This window comes from Camponotus floridanus, unplaced genomic scaffold (assembly GCF_003227725.1).
Source record: "Camponotus floridanus strain SB8 unplaced genomic scaffold, Cflo_v7.5 scaffold189, whole genome shotgun sequence".
Taxonomy (NCBI): domain Eukaryota; kingdom Metazoa; phylum Arthropoda; class Insecta; order Hymenoptera; family Formicidae; genus Camponotus; species Camponotus floridanus.
The window spans coordinates 128,357-150,215 of record NW_020229313.1 but is presented as its reverse complement, the minus strand read 5'-3'; the positions used below and the strand labels follow the sequence as shown (position 1 = coordinate 150,215).

The window sequence follows — 21,859 nt, the reverse complement described above, 5'->3', positions numbered from 1 at the left end:
TTGCTGGATATATACAGGGTGAACCATTTTAATCTATAATGGAAAATATCTCGGAATGTTGGTGAGATACAACAAAATGTTTTAGACAAAAGTTGTATGGTTTCAAGGGGGACATAAGATGGTGTCATTAGTTTGATCTTGAAGAGCCACCTGAAGGACACGCGAAGGTCAGCTCCAACTTTTTAAATGGGACACCCTATATGCTTTTGCATATTCTTGTAGCTCATCTCAAGAGCTTTCCAAAACACTATAATTAAGTTAGTTTTCATTAAACACTTTCCAAGTTATGAGGCTTGAAATCATTTTTTAATTTTACATAAACCGTAAAATATCTAGTAAACCATTCATTTTTCGATTATCTTACCTTCATACTTTTATGTACAAAATAATGAGAGGAATCAATTGGTGTAAAGAAAACACATAGTTGTTTCTAAGAAAAAATATGTAATTTGCAATTAACAATTCCATATTTTTTCTTAAAAACAACTGTATGTTTTCTTTACACCAATTGATTCCTCTCATTATTTTGTACATAAAAGTATTAAGGTAAAATAATCGAAAAATGAATATTTTACAAGATATTTTACGGTTTATGTAAAATTAAAAAATGATTTCAAGCCTCATAACTTAGAAAGTATTTAATGAAAACTAACTTAATTATAGTGTTTTGGAAAGCTCTTCAGATGAGCTACAAGAATATGCGAAAGCATATAGGGTGTCCCATTTAAAAAGTTGGAGCTGACCTTCACGTGACCTTCAGGTGGCTCTTCAAGATTAAACTAATGACACCATCATATGTCCCCCTTGAAACCATACAACTTTTGTCTGAACAATTTTTTTATATTCGGCTTACCAACGGAGTTATTCAGGTGGCCTGTTTTAGATGCCTCACCCTGTATATATATATATATATATATATATATATATATATATATATATATATATATATGATTTATATTAAATATTAGTTTCAATTTTTTTTTTCAGAAAATGCATATGGAAAAGAAAAATCAGTTAATTTTGTAGAATCGATAGCATTTCAAGCGCACAAAGACTGTGTTACTAATATTATACCAAAAAATACAACAAGCAATGAAATCATATCAGTAGGACAGGATGGAATGCTTAAATTGTACAATGCAAACGAGAGAAAATTGACACATAGCGTTTCTTTATCTTTATTGTCATTATCATCTTGCATCTCATATTATACAGTGTCACAACGTAACATTCTTGTAGTAGGATCGTGGGACAATACCTTGTAAATGTCACAATAATCATCAAATTTATTGCACAATTATATAAATATAGCTTTATATAGATTCTGTCTTTGAATTTTCATAAATATGTACAATACGTTTTGTAAATTTTGTAACATATGAGTTTAGAGACACATATTTTCTATATAATTGTACATATAAAAGCTTCCTTATATTCTAGGAAACTTTAATGATTGGTTTTTTTTCAGAATATTTTACGATATCGAGTTTGGCAGGGTAATTGATGTTCTTCAAGGACATGAAGATGCAGTCTCATGTTTGGCTTGGAGTCCTACGCATCAAGTGATTATATCTGGATCGTGGGATTGTACTGCAAAAGTTTGGCACGAATATACCTCAGGATCGAAAATTAAACCCGTAGAGTGCTTTATCGCACAATTAGATCATGATTCCAAAGTAACTTGTATTAATATATCGAGGTAAATTGTTGCTTATAATATCATAGGATAATAAAAGAGGAAACTAATATAAAGAGTATTCGGAAATTCAACTGACAAATTTTTAGAGATTGTCAAGGGCATCATTAGAATTATGTTTTGCAAATGTATCTAGGGTCGGAAATGTGTCGCTACGGCATACGGGATGTTCGAAAAAGATTGGGACCTCAAAATATCTCAAAAAATATAAGTTTTATAAAAAATTATTTCAGACAAAAGTTGTATGATGTAAAAAAATTCATTTACTAGCCTTGAGTTTAACCTTGATGAGTTTAACCTTGAATGATGTCGCCAAGGCCAGATCAAGATTATCTTGAATTTTTTAAATCGATGATTGATCCAGCCAATAAAGATCCTGTATGAGCATGCAAGAAGGTATCTCGGTATCTCAGAATAGGTGCTCAAAGATATCGTCCCCCATGATTTTTGTATAAACGAGTTATAGTCGTCGACCAATACCAGGAAAAACTTAATAACTTCGAAACGGCTTATTTAAAGTGGATGAAATAAAGTGAATAAAAAGTCTTGAAAAGGGCTATAAAATATGTTACAAAAATAGGGGATTTTATTTAAAAAAATTAGGGTGATTTTGACCCGAAAATTTGTCAGTTGAATTTCCGAACACCCTGTATATTTACATTTTTCTACATTACTAAATATGATAATACTAAAAGTAATTTCTACACTTTTCTACATTTCTAAATAAAGTTTGAATTTCTACTAATATACGTATCCAGTAAGCAAAATGTCGGTAAATTGGCAGCAAATTGACAGCTTTCGACAGATTCGATCAGAATCCTACACCAGAATCATAGCCAGCTGTATCCGCATTAAGCTTGTGTTCTGGCGTCAGAGTCTGTAAAACATAATCTAACAACAGATGTCGGCAGAATCTGCGCAATGCAATTTGATGTTAGACAGAACCAAGTAGAATCTGTGCACGCAATCTGATGGCAAATTGACAGCAGAAACCGAACAAGATTAGCTTACTTATATTAATGTTATATAAATGCAATAAAATTAATTACATACAGATGCTAAATAAGAGTAGAAGAATATTATTAGCAAGTTATCGGTTAATTTCAATTTTTTTCTAATATGACATATGTAATATAATACAGGGTGTATCAGACCACCCGTGCCAGCCGAATATCTCAAAAACCGAGAACGGCAAACAAAAATGTTTCCTATAAAAGTTGTAGGGTTTCGAGTAACGCATTACATAATAATATTAGTATGACCTTGAATAGCGTTATCAAGGTCACCATCAATTTCTTAAATGGAATACCTCATTTTTCATTACATATCCTTGTAGCTTACTTCGAGAGCTTTCCAAAGCACTATAATAAATTGTTTTTTCATGAAGTACTTTTCGAGTTATAAGGCTTGAACTCATTTCTTAATTTTACAACTTTTGTAGGAAACATTTTTGTCTGCCGTTCTCGGTTTTTGAGATATTCGGCTGGCACGGGTGGTCTGATACATACCCTATATATGTTTCGTCATAGTTCAGTACATCTCATGTGACGAAAAATATTCAATTTAATTAAATTAATAATAAAGTAAATGATAAAAGTAAACAACATAATAATTTAGTATCGAGCACTAAGAGCCCATAAACGCGGATGGCAATGCGTAAATTTTTACGAACATTAATTGTTCGCGAAAAAATTTTATAAGACATATGCACATATGCCAGGTTATAGATTCTCTTGGTTTGAGACTTCTATAACAACCCTTTTTACCACCCTGGAGAGATGTAGACAGGAAAAATATCGGGGCGAAAAAAATTTTTTCGCGAACAATTAATGTTCGTAAAAATTTACGCATTGCCATCCGCGTTTATGGGCTCTTAGTGCTCGATACTAAATTATTATGTTGTTTAAAATACATAGAGCCGAATTATATACCAATTTATTTAGATAAAAGTAAATTTCACTTATAAAACTTAAGATATAATTTATTTAGAATTAAATTCTTGCTTTATGCCTCAAGTAGACAGTAATTAAATAATTTCTCATTTTTCAAATTGATTCCAGTTTAATATTTTGAATCTCATCTGCTTGTATCAGAAATCAGAAATTAAAATGAAAGAAATTAAAATAATAGTTACTATATTTTTGATTTTTTATTAATAATCGCGACTTTATATATATTTTTAATAGAAGTTAAATTACGAAAAAGTACAGCTCACATAGCGATAAGCAAGGAACTATCAAATTATGTAAACCTTGTTCTATTTCTGCCATCAATCTACCAGAGATTGTATGCGCAAATCCTCGGTTTTTATCGGCAATCTGACATCAAATGGCATAGCGCAGATCCTACTCTATTTCTGTTGCCAATCTGCTATGATAATTCTGTGCCAATCCTGTTCGGTTTCTGCTAGTATCCTACTATCAAATTATGTCAACAGATTTTGTAACATTTTTACTAACATTCTGTTATCATTATCTAATGTGACAGGTTTTGCATACAATCTTTAGTTTTTCTGCTGACGATTTGTAGCAGGCACTGGGCAAAATCTGTTGCAACAGATATAATTGACTGGATATATATAGGGTGTCCCAAAAGTCCCGGACCGGTCGAATATATCATAAACTATGCACTTTAGAAAGAAATGTTTCAGACAAAAGTTGTATGGCTTGAAGGGGGCCATCAGATAGGCAATGATTTGACATGGGAGAGTCATTTGAAAGTCACGTCAAGATCACCGTCAATTTCTTAAATAGAACTCCCTATTTTTTATTAAATATTCTCACGGTAGCTCACGTCGAGAGCTTTCCAAAACACTATAATTAAGTTAATTTTCATTAAGTACTTTCCGAATTATGAGGCTTGAAATCATTTCTTAATTTTACATAAATCGTAAAATATTCATTTTTCGATTATTTTACTCCAATACTTTTATGTACAAAATAATGAGAGGAATCAATTGGTGTAAAGAAAAAACATAGTTGTTTTTAAGAAAAAAATATGTAATTTGCAATTAACAATTACATATTTTTTTTTTAACAACTATGTGTTTTCTTTACACCAATTGATTCCTCTCATTATTTTGTACATAAAAATATTAAGATAAGATAATCGAAAAATGAATATTTTACTAGATATTTTATGGTTTATGCAAAATTAAGAAATGATTTCAAGTCTCATAACTCGAAAAGTACTCAATGGAAAAATACTTTATTATAGTGTTTTGGAAAGCTCTAAAGATAAGCTACACGAATATGTAATAAAAAATAGGGGGTACCATTTAAGAAATTGAAGGTGACCTTTACGTCACCTTCAAATGACTCTCCAAGGTCAAATCATTGCCACTATTTAATGGCCCTCTTCAAGCCATACAACTTTTGTCTGAAACATTTCTTTTTACAGTGCATAGTTTATGAAATATTCGACCGGTCCGGGACTTTTGGGACACCCTGTATATACAGGGTGTGTCATTTTAAGTTACCTATTCCAATGACATTCTTATTTTTGATTGTAGAAACAATGTTTCAGACAAAAATTGTTTGACTCAAAGGAGAACATAAGATGATGCCGTTAGTTTGGCTGTGGAGAATTGAAGGTCACATTAAAGTCATACAACTTTTGTTTGCAACATTTGTTTTTACATTCAAAAATACGAAAGTTTTATTGGGGTGAGTAACTTAAAATGACGCACCCTGCATACAATTATATCACACATATACGCGCGCGAGCACACACACACAGTTATAGTAGAATAATAGAAAAAATTGGAAACTTTAAATGCTTTTAACGCAGCTAATTATGATATAGAAGTGATGAAAACGAAAATAAAGCTTAAAATTTGTATTTTGAGAAAATTTTAATATTATACCATGAATGATTCCTTTTTCATGAATTTGTCAAAGAGTCCCAGGTAGAACATGAATCTCATATTGACATCATTAAAGTCCTAAAAGTCACCTAAAAGTCACCTAAAAGACATTTTAGAAAAATAATGTTATCATAATGATCTCATTTGATATACTTTTGGCAATGTTTTGACTTATTTTTGATATTAAACAATTCTAGCGAACTTTATTGGAGAATATATTATGTACTTCGTATGTACTTCGTATATACTTTGTATATGAAATCTTAAGAATCAATCATAATAATATCATTTTTTATATATGTTACGTAATTACTTGTTTATTTATTCTAATTACTATTTATTCTAATTACTATTTATTCTAATTACTTGTTTATTATTCATGTATATTTTAATTATATTTAAGCAACATAATCTTTTTAAAATTATATAATGCGATTATTAAACTTAAAAATTTATGATTCTTTTTGTCATCTTTAACTCATTTTTTAATCATTTTTGTTTAGGTAACTTTTAGATAAATAAAATCATGATGACGTCATAATGATGTCATTATGAGTTTCATGTTCTACTTAGGGATAGACTGAAAAAAAAAATAAGAGTCCTAATCACAAGTATGCTTCCACGTATAGAAGAGGTAATTCAGGACTGCAAAAGTACAATATTAACATACATTATTAAGATACAAATAGATATCAGGGAGAATTTGGAGTCAATAAATATTGTAGATATGATGTATTATTATAAAGTCTTCATCTCTGTCGTTTATATATATACACAGAGTGTCCCAAAAGTCCTGGACCGGTCGAATATTTCAAAAACTATGCACTTTAGAAAGAAATGTTTCAAACAAAAGTTGTATGGCTTAAAGGGGGGCAGATCGTGCCATCAGATAGTGCCAATGATTTGATATGGGAGAGTCATTTGAAAGTCACGTAAAGATCACATAGTTGTTTCTAAGAAAAAATATGTAATTTGCAATTAACAATTACATTTCTTTTTTGAAACAACTATGTGTTTTCTTTACACCAATTGATTCCTCTCATTATTTTGTACATAAAAGTATTAAGGTAAGATAATCGAAAAATGAATATCTTACTAGATATTTTATGGTTTACACAAAATTAAGAAATGATTTCAAGCCTCATAACTCGAAAAGTACTCAATGAAGAAATACTTTATTATAGTGTTTTGGAAAGCTCTCGAGATAAGCTACACGAATATGTAATAAAAAATAGCGGGTTCCATTTAAGAAATTGAAGGTGACCTTTACGTCACCTTCAAATGACTCTCCAAGGTCAAATCATTGCCACTATCTGATGGCCCCCTTCGAGCTATACAACTTTTGTCTGAAACATTTCTTTCTAAAGTGCATAGTTTATGAAATATTCGACCGGTCCGGGACTTTTGGGACACTCTGTATGTGTGTGTGTGTGTGTGCGTGTGTGTATGGTATATTGCATGCACGCATGCATGCATAGATGTAATATCAATGTGATATAGCTTGATTAAAATTACAGCGGCGAATTGATAATGGGAGACATATTTTAAATCACAATTTACCGCCATATAAAATCTTTTTTCAGATTGATATAATTCCGCGAAAATGATCGTTTCGAATTTTGTAAGAGCGCATTTTAAAAGGAAGAATTTGATTTTTTTTTATCCCATTGAGCATCAACTGATTCATTCTGCAATTCAAAAAATTGAACTTTTTATTAATTAATTTTTTAAGTTCTCACTATCCGCTATGAAAAATTAGATTCATCCCTCATAATCATACAACATTAAATTTTTATCAAATATCATTTTAGTTTTTGAAGCATCTCAATATTATTATCAGCTGTTATAAGCATTTAAAATTTCACAATTTTTGTCTATTCTACTGTATCACTTTTTCTGTGTGTGTGTGTGTGTGTGTGTGTGTGTGTGTTTGTTTTTATTTTTCTATTCAGTTTCTGCATCTTGTTATACGTTTATAAATTGAATAAATTGTTTCATGCTATTGCAGAGATGATACTATGTTGGTATCTGGTACAGAAGACGGCGAGTTATATTTGTGGAACATGGATAGTTACAATTTACAAGCTACTATTAAAGGTAAATATATCTTTTTATCTTTTTATATATATTTCTTTTATATCATATATTTCTTTGACTTGTGTACATACATACAGGGTATATGAGCTAACGAGTGCCAAAGAAAAACCATAAGATCTGGTTAAATCGAATTAAAAAGTCCCATATCATTATGTAAACAATCACATGAAATTTTGAGATATTAATTAAAAAAGATTGGTCACAATTCGTGCGAGTATAAGCGCGCAGCGATGAGACCTACGCCCATTATAATCTGACTCTACGCGCGCGACGAAGCGATAAGTGGAACAGGTTTTACCATCATATTTGGAGAATTTTTCCACACTCTCTCCCTACTCGTTGCTTGTACGGATTGGCTGATCTTTTTTAATATCTCGAAATTTTACGTGATTGTCTGCAAAATAGTATAAGATTTTTAGTTCAGTTTAGCGAGATCTACTTGTGTTTTTTTTTTTGGCACTCGTTACAACAAACACTCTATATATGTACATGTACACATACAGAGTGTCCCATTTTAAAGGATCCACTCAAATATTTCAGAAACACAGCGTTAAAAATCGTCGAAAAAGTTTCAGACATGAATTGTACGGCTTAAAGGGAGATATAAGGTACCATTGATTTGACCTTGAGTGACGTTATCAAGGTCACTTTGAATTTTTTAAATGGAACACTATTTTTTTCCATATTCTCGTAACTTCTCGAGAGCTTTTCAAAACACTATAATGAAGTATTTTTCCATTAAGTACTTTTTGAATTATGAGGCTTGAAATAATCTCTTAATTTTACATAAACTATACCCAGATAGAACATGAAACTCATAATGACATTATTATGACGTTATCATGATTTTATTTATCACTTAAAAGTCACCTAGGTGACTTTAAATTAAATAAAGAAAAAACATAGTTGTTTTTTTTTTTAAATACGTAATTGTTAATTGTATATATACAGGGTGTATCTGAAATGATGCACTAAACTTTAGGAGCGTATTCTAGAGATCAAAATAAGACTTTTTCTTCCTACGAATATGGGTCCACAAATGAACCTTTCTTCAAGCTAGAGGTTTCTAAAGTTTGGGGAAAAAATTGAAAATTAGCTGTATTTCAGAAAAAAATTTATGGATTGCTTTATTATTTGATCTTGATTTTGACGTTATCTATCACCTTCTCTTGAGAGATAAATAAATTTCCGTTGCAGATGTTTGGTCAATTTCATACTTTCTTGAATTTTAGCTCGGAGAGGGGTTCATTTGCGGACCCATGTTCATAAGAAAAAAAAGTCTTATTTTGACTTCTAGAATACGCTCCTAAAGTTTAGTGCATCATTTCAGATCTGTATATGTATATACAGGGTGAACCAAAAGTCTGGATACTCGAATATTTCGTATAAAATGCATTTTAGAACAAAATGTTTTAAAATGCATTTTAGACAAAAGTTGTAAGGATTAAAAGGATTTATTTAACTATTTAGAAATATGTAATTTGCAATTAACAATTACATATTTTTTCTTTGAAACAATTGTGTGTTTTAATAACACTATACTTAAGAAACGAGCAAATAAGAGCCAAACGCGGATGGTAAATTTCTTAAACATTAATTGTTCGTGAATTTTTTTTTGTTTTTTTTTACGTGCAGAAGGCATATATACAAATATTTTACTTGATGTATATACCAAGATATAGATTCTCATTTTTGAGAATTCTATAAAACCCTCTTCCCCCCCCCCCCCCCTGAAGAGATGTAGACAAGAAAAATATCGGGGCGAAATCGCTGAATCGGGAATCGAACCCGAGTCTTTCGCTTGCCGAAATTTTCGCGAACAATTAATGTTTAAGAAATTTACGCACTACCATCCGCGTTTGGCTCTTTATTTGCTCGTTTCTTAAGTATCGTGTTATTAATTACATAGAGCCGAATTCTTTATCAATTATGTGTTTTCTTTATACCAATTGATTCCTTTCATTATTTTGCAAAAATATTAAAGCAAGATAATCAAAAAATGAATATTTTACTAGATATTTTATAAAATATTTATATAAAATTTATATGGTTTATATAAAATTGAAAAATTACTTCAAGCCTCGTAACTCGAAAAGTATTCAATGAAGAAATATTTTATTATAGTGTCTTGGAAAGCTCTCGAGGTAAGCTACAAGAATATGCAATGAAAAATAGGGGGTTCCATTTAAAAAATTCAAGTTCACCTTGCCCTGACCTTGGCGACGTCATTCAATGTCAAATGGATATTATAGTTAAATACATCTTTTTAATCCTTGCAATTTTTGTCTAAAGCATTTTGTTCTAAAATGCATTCTATATGAGATATTCGATTGTATCCAAACTTTTGGTCTACCCTATATATATATATATATATATATATATATATATATATATATATATATACAGGGTCTACCAAAAGTGTGGAAACCCCTAAATATCTCGGAAAATATACGTTTTACAGAAAAGTGTTTCCAACAAAAGTTGTAGGGTTTAAGAAGATCTATATACTGATTCTATCAGTTTGACCTTGGATGGCGTCGTCAAGGTCAGGTCAAGGTCACATTGACTTTTTTAAATGACACCCCCTACATTTGATTGCATATTCTTATAGCTTAATTCAAGAGCTTTCCAAAACACTATAATAATGTTCATTTTTATTAAGTACTTTGCGAGTTATGAGGGTTGAATGATAGAGTAGCGCCGGTATTAACATTATCCAAGGTGTACTACATGGAGGTTACTCGCTCGGATTTGCATCTGTTGTGTGTGTGATCCAGCTAACTAAGGCAAGATCGATTCCTCAACATATCCTCATATTTCGCTGAAGTCAAATTGCCAAAAAATTGCTCCATAAAACGTGTATGAAACGTCTCGTTAGTTCCTTCATTTACCGCTATGTGACGCACTACATGCAGTCTAACTCGCATTTAAAATTCAACTAAGAATGTATAAAGCTATCAAAGAACGAGCACCTTCTAACTTCAGCTTTGAGCAAGCAGAAATTAATTGTTATCGTCCAAATACAACGTACGATTAATTAAAATTAAACGTTTTAAAAATGGCTGGCGACTTGTCGGAACGTGAAAGAATCACTATCCTCATGATGCGTGGATGGGGTGATAACGAAAGATCGTTCTCTGATGTCGTTCGATTATTTAATGACACGTATCCGAACCGTCGAATTAATAAGTCCACTGTGTTAAAAACAATAGAACGTTTTAGACAAACTGGTAGCGTAAGAAATCGCTCTAAGTCAGGAAGACCATTGTCTGCAACCAACGAAGAAAAACAACTTGATGTTCTGCAGACATTTATTGAAGATCCCAATTCTAGTGTTCAGAGAGTCGCTCAAACTCACGATATTGCTCCCATGTCGGTTTGAAGAATTTTAAAGAAGAACAAGTTCCATCCATATAAATTGCAATACGTTCAAGAATTGCAAAACGGAGATGAGGAGCGTCGTATACATTTCTGTGAAAGAATGATGGCACTAATAGATGTCCGGTCCATCTTCCCTTATCAAATTGTTTTCACAGACGAGGCAACTTTTACCTTAACGGGAGAAGTTAATAATCAAAATTTTCGTTTCTGGTCAGATGAGAATCCGAATTGGGTGCGGGAAACTCACACACAACATCCACAAAAAATAAATGTATGGTGCGGAATAATAGATGGCTATTTAATAGGGCCGTTTTTTTTTGAAGAATATTTGAACGCTCAAAGGTATGAGAGATTACTTGTTGATCAAATAATTCTAGCCATACAGAATACTTTTCCAAATAATTTCCAAGAAATATGATTTCAGCATGATGGAGCTCCTGCTCATTTTGGTGCAGGACCACGTCGTATTTTAAATGAGACTTTTCCGCTACGGTGGATAGGAAGAAGGAACGGAAATGAGGGAGGAGAGGATTGGCCATCTCGATCACCAGATCTAACTCCTCTTGATTATTATCTATGGGGATATCTGAAGAGTAAGGTTTACAGAACAAAACCTAAAACCATTCACGAATTGATACAGCGAATAAGGGATGAAATGGCTTTGATACCTTTTGAAACGAATCGTAAAGTCATTTCTACATTCTACCAAAGATTAGCATATTGTCAGGAAGTAAATGGCAGCCACTTTCAGCATTTACTTTAACACATTGAAACACATTTGCAATCGTTTGGTGCAACCTAACCTGATCTCTGTATACACGCACCGCACGCACGCACACGCACACATTTCGAACAATTATTATGATAAATGAGCATCCACAAATTTATTTACTGTTTACTATGTCGATTGCTTTCCAGGTCTTTAAATGCTCGATTGTAATTTGGTTGGGTCTTTGCTTTTGCTGACTGGATCCACGACCGATCTTGCCTTAGTTAGCTGGATCACACACACAACAGATGCAAATCCGAGCGAGTAACCTCCATGTAGTACACCTTGGATAATGTTAATACCGGCGCTACTCTATCATTCAACCCTCATAACTCGCAAAGTACTTAATAAAAATGAACATTATTATAGTGTTTTGGAAAGCTCTTGAATTAAGCTATAAGAATATGCAATCAAATGTAGGGGGTGTCATTTAAAAAAGTCAATGTGACCTTGACCTGACCTTGACGACGTCATCCAAGGTCAAACTGATAGAATCAGTATATAGATCTTCTTAAACCCTACAACTTTTGTTGGAAACACTTTTCTGTAAAACTTATATTTTCCGAGATATTTAGGGGTTTCCACACTTTTGGTAGACCCTGTATATATATATATATATATATATATATATATATATATATATACAGGGTGTCCCATTTTAATGCCCCACCCCAAATAACTTTCTTATTTTTAATTTTAGAAAAAGATGTTTCAGACAAAAGTTGTATGATTTCGAGGGGGACATAAGATGGTACCATTAATTTGATCTTGAAGAGTCACATGAAGGTTACGTGAAGATCATTTTCAATTTCTTAAATGGAACACCCTATATATTTTTGCATATTCTTGTAGCTTATCTCGAGAGCTTTCCAAAACACTATAAATAAACATTTTTTCATCAAGTACGTTTCGAGTAATGAGGCTTGAAATCATTTCTTAATTTTACATAAACCATAAAATATCTTGTAAAATATTCATTTTTTGATTATCTTACCTTAATACTTTTATGTACAAAATAATGAGAGAAATCAATTGGTGTAAAGAAAACATACAGTTGTTTTTAAGAAAAAATATGGAATTGTTAATTGCAAATTACATATTTTTTTCTTAAAAACAACTGTATGTTTTCTTTGCACCAATGGATTTCTCTCATTATTTTGTACATAAAAGTATTAAGGTAAGATAATCAAAAAATGAATATTTTACAAGATATTTTATGGTTTATGTAAAATTAAGAAATGATTTCAAGCCTCATTACTCGAAACGTACTTGATGAAAAAATGTTTATTTATAGTGTTTTGGAAAGCTCTCGAGATAAGCTACAAGAATATGCAAAAATATATAGGGTGTTCCATTTAAGAAATTGAAAATGATCTTCACGTAACCTTCATGTGACTCTTCAAGATCAAATTAATGGTACCATCTTATGTCCCCCTCGAAACCATACAACTTTTGTCTGAAACATCTTTTTCTAAAATTAAAAATAAGAAAGTTATTTGGGGTGGGGCATTAAAATGGGACACCCTGTATATATATATATATATATATATATATATATATATATATATACACACATACAGGGTTTATCTTAAAAAGCTCCCATTAAGCAAATAGTGTTTTTCCTGATTAAAAATCGAGTCGAAAAACCCTGAACTATTTTTTTCTATAATGCTTAATAAAGCGGTAATTATTGAGTAAAGTTGCGCCAATAAGCACTAATCTTTAGCCTCCTTGTCGAAATTTTTTTTAAGAAAATGCTTTTGACGGAAGAAATATGATTTTTAATGCAAATTAAAGTTTTTCACATTATTACAACGCATAAGAATATTGCACGATAGTGGCATAACATAGCGTTGAAACGGAGCGCTCACGCACACTACAAGGCGGGCGGGTCACTGACGTGCGCCCGTCTAAAAGTCGGTGCTTATTGGCGCAAGTTTACTCAATAATTACGCTTTACAAGGGAAGTTCAGCAAGTTTAAAATTCAAAAAAATCTGTAACTTTGCATAAGTTTAGACTAGATGGACCTAATCACGAAGCAATTTTTTTTAGCGGCTGATATTCGGTTTTAAGGGTAGAAACACCCTCTTGAAAAAAATCTGTGTTTACGTTTCTGAGTGAATATCTCCGAAACAATAAGAAATATCGAAAAATGTTTTAAATAAAAGTTTTATGGTTTCAAGAGCATTTTACAACGGTGTAATTAGATTTTTAAAAAATGTTAATTTTTTCGAAATATCCCCACCACTTATTTTTTTTATTTAAATTTTAAATTTTTCTTGCAACTAAATTAAAGTTCATTTCACGCCAAATTCAACCATATATAATAAAGTTATGTTCCGTGAATGCGTCTTTGAGAAATAAGCTAAAAACGACGCCCTTATAGGCATACTCTCAATTTTATCGACTCGCTACTTGGCTACGACAGAGCTTCTCTTTCTCCTATAACTTTCCGCAATACAAAAATATGATAAAACGGATGTTTATAATAAACCTAATCACGTTAGTGATTTTTGTATATTACACATGTTATATATAATATAGTTATCATAATATATGTATATATCATAATACATATGATATATATGTATATCGCGAGAGGAAAATTAAATTCGTCAAGAAAATAATTACTTATTTAAATCTTTGGTAAAGAAACATTAAAGATTATCGTCTAGAATGATACAACGCAACGAAATAAACAGGTGTACTATAACATATATGTAATATTTTCTATTTATATAAACATCATTATATTTATGAGTGAAACACGAATGAAAATGAATACACCTAAATATAGTCAAATCTATTTATTTCATGCGTAAATAGATCCAGAAATACAGCAAACGCACATATGTGTATATGTATACATATAAAAAAAACACGTATTATATAAGAGGTTATAATTAATTAATTAATTTTCATCTGACCATTTTTGTCAGTTGTTTCGTTTTTAAGATATTCTACTGTTTCTATTAAAATGAAACATCTTGTAAGAAGCAATACAAAAATATGACTTACATTATTGTTAGTATTATTATTTGTATATAAAACTCTTTGTTGTTAGTATTATTATTTGTTAGTATTATTATTGTTAGTATTATTATTTGTATATAAAACCGGTATTTTTATGAACAGTTTCTTTTCGGTTTTATTTTAACAGAAATAAGATATTTATTTTATATAATTGTTACAATAATGATATTGTTCAAAGAAATGGTCAAAACAAAAATAATTTTTGCACCACGCACAACGTATAAAAGCCATTTTACCACAAATGCTGCATTTTGGTATATTCTTTTCTTCTTTAAAATAACAATAATTGATTGGATTCTCAAACTTTTCCGGCCTTGTTGATAAATAACCACTTTTGTACCAACTATATTTAAATAAATTTTTAAATCTTGGAGAAGAAAGTTGATTATGTGTCAAAGACTGTAATTTTATGATGTTATTGCGTAAATGTAAATTTACATCGTAATTATGTAAAATAACATTATCAGAAAAGCTTCGAATAAAATTTTTCCAGATTCTGAAGCCAAAAACATCTAAAGGTTGTACAAAAGCAGTTGTTTTCTTTGGTATTGTTAAAATAGTTACTTGTTTGTCTTTTGGTATATGTTCTATTAATTGTTCTGGACAATGGCCTGTCCATGAATCTAACAATAGCAAACTTTTCTCTTTAGTATTTGGAAGATATACTTCTAAAAACCAAATTTTAAAGTGTTGAGTTGTAAGTTTTCCGGATTTTGAAGCCGCAATGTAAACATTAACAGGTCGAAAAAGGGTTTCTTCTACTCGTGGACCAAATGATCCAGTAATTTCTTTCAAGACTATATATAAAGGCGAAAGAAGAGATCCATCCGCAGATATAATTGGCATAATAGTATAACTGTGACTTATAGAAGATAAAGATTGAATAGTAGCTTCGATTGTTTTTGCTCCCATATTAGCTAATGTTCTTCCAGAATGTATTTCTAGATTAAATCCGCTTTCATCTGCATTATAAGTTGATCCTTCACCAATTACATCAATATGTGGTTTTACAGTTTTCACAAATTCTTCTGCATTTTGACGTATCAGTATATCAGATTGTGAATTAGATTGCGATTTAAATTTTGTTATTTTACGTGATGTAATGTGATGAACCTTTTTAAAATTCCATATCCACCAATGTCCTGCTCTAAACGTAGTAAAATCAACTTGCTCTTTTGCTTCTAGCGCTCACCTTCGTAAATCTATATCATGAATGATAGATCCTCTCTCAATAGCTTCTTGAAATTTTATCAGTACATATTCAGCAATAAATATCAATTTGTCTCTGTTTGTTCCTCCACGCATTACATACTCTTGCCATCGGTACAATTGCGAAATGTGTTTTACCTATAAAAAAAATCCAATATTTAAATATTAAAAAAAATTATATTAAACATAACCAAAATTAATGCGAATCGAGTGCAAATAAACATGCGACTCAAAAACGTCATTTCTGACTTCTCTTATTATCAACGTTTTTTATCAATTATAAACAACTATTTATTATTAGTAATAATATTCATTCATCTGCAGTTAGTACTATGCTTATTTCTTAAGAGAATTTACCTTTTTAAAACGATTCTGTACAACAGAAAGGGATAAACGTCTTTTTTTCCCACTATTCCAATATTCCACCGTTTTTCTTTTATAATTTAAATCTACACTTCCACCTTCGTCATCTATAATACAAATTTCATCTTCGTAGCTGTCTTCTTCAGTATGAAAATCATACGAATCTACAAGTTGTACATCATGAGGTTCCGATGAATCATCAAAATCAAGTCCCCAATCGTATTCAATTGTAACATAATCGTTTATAGAATTTCTTATCAAGCTGGAAATTGCATCGTGGAGTTCTACTTCGCGATGATTAACGGGAGTGACAGCCAGATTTGCAATGTGGAACGTTGTAATTAACAAATTATAACGTTTGCTACATTTATAACCATTTTGACACAAATGCTTGAGTAACGGTTATATGAAAATTTTTGCGTAAAGTATCACACGCACAACACGTTGAATAACATATGAATGAAATGCAGAAAGAGATGGCTTTTATACCAACTAATAATATAAAAAATATGAACATTAAAGATAACCTTCTTATAATCTTTCCATCTTTTGCTCCTATCTCGGTAATCTTTCAACCTTTGAACCATTCAATGATTCAATAACTTCCTTATTTTGTTACTCTCTTAGACTTTAATACTCTTACAATCAGAAACATATATACCGAAGAGTTTTATATACAAATAATATTACCAATAGTAATGTAAGTCATATTTCTGTATTGCTTCTTATAAAATGTTCCATTTTTTAAAAGAAACAGTAGAATATCTTAAAAACGAAGCAGCTGACAAAAATGGTCAGATGAAAGTTAGTATGTAATTAGGATCATATAATTAATTATAGCCTACTATATAATACAAGTTTCTTCTTTCTTTATACCTGTTATACATATAATGTTTCTTTATGTATACATATACACATATGTGCGTTTGCTGTATTTCTGGATCTATTTACGCATGAAATAAATAGATTTGACTATATTTAGGTGTATTCATTTTCATTCGTGTTTCACTCATAAATATAATGATGTTTATATAAACAGAAAATATTACATATACGTTATAGTACACCCGTTCATTTCGTTGCGTTGTATCATTTTGTTCAAAGACGATAATCTTTAATGTTTCTTTACCAAAGATTTAAATAAGTAATTATTTTCTTGACGAATTTAATTTTCCTCTCGCGATATACATATATATCATATATATTATGATATACAGGGTGTCAATTAAGTCCCGGGACGGCTGAATATTTTCTCATGTAAGGTATTTTTGAAAAAGGTCAAGGTCATTTCTGAAGTAATTTTCAACGAGGAATTCAACGGTGACCTTCAATTTGACCTTGAGCTTGACCTTCAAGGTTATTTGAAGGTCAAAGTGTTTTTTTTAAATAGGAACCCCTATTTTTGATTGTATATTCTTATAGCTGACCTCGAGAGCTTTCCAAAACACTATAATAAAATATTTTTCCCTCAAGCATTTATCGAGTTATGATGCTTCAAATCATTTCTTAATTTTACATAAACCGTAAAATATCTTGTAAAATGTTCACTTTTCGATTATTTTACCTTAATACTTTTATGTACAAAATAATGAGAGGAATCAATTGGTTTAAAGAAAACATACAGTTGTTTTTAAGAAAAAATATGGAATTGTTAATTGCAAATTACATATTTTTTCTTAAAAACAACTATATGTTTTCTTTACGCCAATTGATTCCTCTCATTATTTTGTACATAAAAGTATTAAGGTAAAATAATCGAAAAGTGAATATTTTACAAGATATTTTACGGTTTATGTAAAATTAAGAAATGATTTGAAGCATCATAACTCGATAAATGCTTGAGGGAAAAATATTTTATTATAGTGTTTTGGAAAGCTCTCGAGGTCAGCTATAAGAATATACAATCAAAAATAGGGGTTCCTATTTAAAAAAAACACTTTGACCTTCAAATAACCTTGAAGGTCAAGCTCAAGGTCAAATTGAAGGTCACCGTTGAATTCCTCGTTGAAAATTACTTCAGAAATGACCTTGACCTTTTTCAAAAATACCTTACATGAGAAAATATTCAGCCGTCCCGGGACTTAATTGACACCCTGTATACATATATTATGAGAATCATATATTATATATAACATGTGTAATATACAAAAATCACTAATGTGATTAGGTTTATTATAAACATCCGTTTTATCATATTTTTGTATTGCGGAAAGTTATAGGAGAAAGAGAAGCTCTGTCGTAGCCAAGTAGCGAGTCGATAAAATTGAGAGTATGCCTATAAGGGCGTCGTTTTTAGCTTATTTCTCAAAGACGCATTCACGGAACATAACTTTATTATATATGGTTGAATTTGGCGTGAAATGACCCCAATAGCCAAGTCTGCTAAAGCAGATCTTGTCAGGGAATCTGTTAGAAATTGTTGTCGACAGAAAGATTACAGACTCGATGCAGGTTCTGATATATCATGTGATGTCGCCAGAATGTCAACAGAAATATAACAAAGCTTGTTAACATAATCAGTTACCAGATTGTCGGCAAAAATCGAACAGGATCTGCACATACAATCTCTGATAGCAGATTGATGGCAGAAATGGAACAGGGTTTGTATGATTCGATAGTTCCTTCACTTACCGCTACGTGAGCTGTACTTTCTCGTAATTGAATTTCTGTCAGAAATATATATAAAGTCACGAATATGAATAAAAGACTAAAAATATAGTAATTATCATTTTAATTTTTCACTTTAATTTCTGATATCTGATACAAGCAAATGAGAGTCAGAATATTAAACTGATTGGAATCAATATAATATATGGAAAATTATTCATGCACTGCCTATTTGAGGCATAAAGCAAGAATTTAATTCTAAATAAATTACCTCTCAAGTTTTACAAGTTACATTTACTTTATTATTAATTTAATTAAATAGAATTGAAATTAGTCCTTCGCTATATGAAATATAACTATGATATAACATATTACATATATGTCATTTTCTATCAGAAAATTCTAATTAACTTGCCGATAATATTGTTATTTAGCACCTGTAATAATCAATTTTGTTGCATTTATATAATATTAATAAAAGTGCAAATCTTGTGAAATTTCTGCTGTCCATTTGCCATCAGGTTGCATCCGCAGATTCTGTTCGGTTTCTGCGGACAATCTAACATCAAATTGCACGCGCAGATCCTGTTCGATTTCTGCTGTCAATCTGCTGTCGGTTTATGCTGACAGATTCTGCTAGCAGAACCCAAGCTTAATGCGGACGCAGTTGATGCCAATCTGCCGCAATATTCTGTTTGAATCTGCTTGCATGCTGCTGACAGACTGCTAACATTTTGCTTACTGGGGAACTTTAATTTAGTTGCAAGAAAAATTTAAAATTTAAATAAAAAAAAATAAGTGGTGGGGATATTTCGAAAAAATTAACATTTTTAAAAAATCTAATTACACCGTTGTAAAGTGTTCTTGAAACCATAAAACTTTTATTTAAAACATTTTTCGATATTTCTTATTGTTTCGGAGATATTCACTCAGAAACGTAAACACAGATTTTTTTCAAGAGGGTGTTTCCACCCTTAAAACTGAATATCAGCCGCTAAAAAAAATTGCTTCGTGATTAGGTCCATCTAGTCTAAACTTATGCAAAGTTACAGATTTTTTTGAATTTTACACTTGCCGAACTTCCCTTGTTAGTAAGCATTATAGAAAAAAATGGTTCAGGATTTTTCGACTTTTAATCAGGAATAACGCTACTTGCTCTGTGGGCGCTTTTTCAGTTATCCTGTATATGTGTATATATAGAGTGTCCCAAAAGTCCCGGACCAGTCGAATAAACTTTCATAAATTATGCACTTTAGAAAGAAATATTTCAGACAAAAGTTGTATGGCTTAAAGGGGGCCATCAGATAGTGGCAATGATTTGACTTGGAGAGTCATTTGAAGGTGTCGTAAAGGTCACCTTCAATTTCTTAAATGGAACTTCCTATTTTTTTTTATTACATATTCGTGTAGCTTTTCTCGAGAGCTTTCCAAAACACTATAATAAAGTATTTCTTTATTGAGTACTTTTCGAGTTATGAGGCTTGAAATCATTTCTTAATTTTGCATAAACCATAAAATATCTAGTAAAATATTCATTTTTCGATTATCTTACCTTAATACTTTTATGTACAAAATAATGAAGGGAATCAATTGGTGTAAAGAAAAAACATAGTTATTTTTAAGAAAAAAATATGTAATTTGCAATTAACAATTACATTTTTTTTTTTTAAACAACTATGTGTTTTCTTTATACCAATTGATTCCTCTCATTATTTTGTACATAAAAGTATTAAGGTAAGATAATCGAAAAATGAATATTTTACTAGATATTTTATGGTTTATGCAAAATTAAGAAATGATTTCAAGCCTCATAACTCGAAAAGTACTCAATAAAGAAATACTTTATTATAGTGTTTTGGAAAGCTCTCGAGAAAAGCTACACGAATATGTAATAAAAAGTAGGGGGCTCCATTTAAGAAACGGTGATCTTCACGTGACTTTCAAATGACTCTCCCATGTCAAATCATTGCCACTATCTGATGGCCCCCTTCAAGCCATACAACTTTTGTCTGAAACATTTCTTTCTAAAGTGCATAGTTTATAAAATATTTGAGCGGTCCGGGACTTTTGGGACACTCTGTATATATATGTATGTATGGTATGATATTATATACAATAAACATAATTTGTTAAGTAGTTATAATATAGAAATCGCAATAATGAGAAACTTGCAAAATATTATACAAGTTAATTATGCAAATGCATAATTTGTCCATTCAATCACTCATAGGCATACATTTTGCTTATATTTACAACTTATAAAACGCAATTTAAAAAAAGAGTTTATCAATAATGCAAAACTAAATATTTAATTGCGTAAATAAATAAAACAAATATTCGGTAAGCAAAATGTCAGCAGATTGGCAGCAAATTCGATCAGAATCCCACATCAGAACCATAGTCATCTGTATCCATTAAGCTTATGTTCTAACGAGAGTCATTATGTTTTACAGAGTCTGTAGAACATAATCTGACAACAGAGTGATAGAAACCGAACAGGATCTGTGCAATCTTATTGCAAATTGACAACAGAAATCGAACAAAATTTGTGTTTACTTATATTAATGTTATATAAATGCAATAAAATTACTTATTACAGTTATTAAATAAGAATATTATCGGCGAGTTATTGGTTAATTACAATTGTCTTCTAATATGACATATAATATAATATATTGCCTGTTTTCCTCTATTCATTTTGAATATAATATGTTTTATTGTAGTTATATTTTAGAAGGATTAGTTCAATTTAATTAAATTAATAATAAAATAAATGATAAAAGTAAATTTCATTTATAAAGCTTAAGATATAATTTATTTAGAATTAAATTCTTGCTT

General features: G+C 30.6%; 2 protein-coding genes across 8 annotated transcripts in view; one reads left to right on the top strand and one right to left on the bottom strand.

The window, feature by feature from the left end:
* Positions 1–21,859, top strand: part of LOC105256525 (protein FAN) — a 46,947-nt gene that overhangs the window by 22,875 nt on the left and 2,213 nt on the right. For 5 of the 7 annotated variants that reach the window (XM_025407770.1, XM_025407771.1, XM_025407773.1 and 2 more), the window contains 3 exons: positions 988–1,261; positions 1,469–1,699; positions 7,570–7,658. In XM_025407770.1, the coding sequence (XP_025263555.1) occupies positions 988–1,261; positions 1,469–1,699; positions 7,570–7,658 (594 nt within the window). Of the gene's footprint in view, positions 1–987; positions 1,262–1,468; positions 1,700–7,569; positions 7,659–8,198; positions 8,321–13,861; positions 14,047–21,859 lie in introns of those variants that run through there. The other 2 variants (XM_025407774.1, XM_025407775.1) reach the window with 2 other exon arrangements.
* Positions 14,918–16,021, bottom strand: LOC112637645. Its single transcript, XM_025407778.1, has one exon. The coding sequence runs from the start codon at positions 15,752–15,754 to the stop codon at positions 14,981–14,983; it is 774 nt and encodes a 257-aa protein (XP_025263563.1). The 5' UTR covers positions 15,755–16,021; the 3' UTR covers positions 14,918–14,980.

What these genes read in the sequence shown, in the direction of transcription:
- LOC112637645 (XM_025407778.1), bottom strand. Translation starts at nt 15,754, where the DNA reads ATGGGAGCAAAAACAATCGAAGCTACTATTCAATCTTTATCTTCTATA.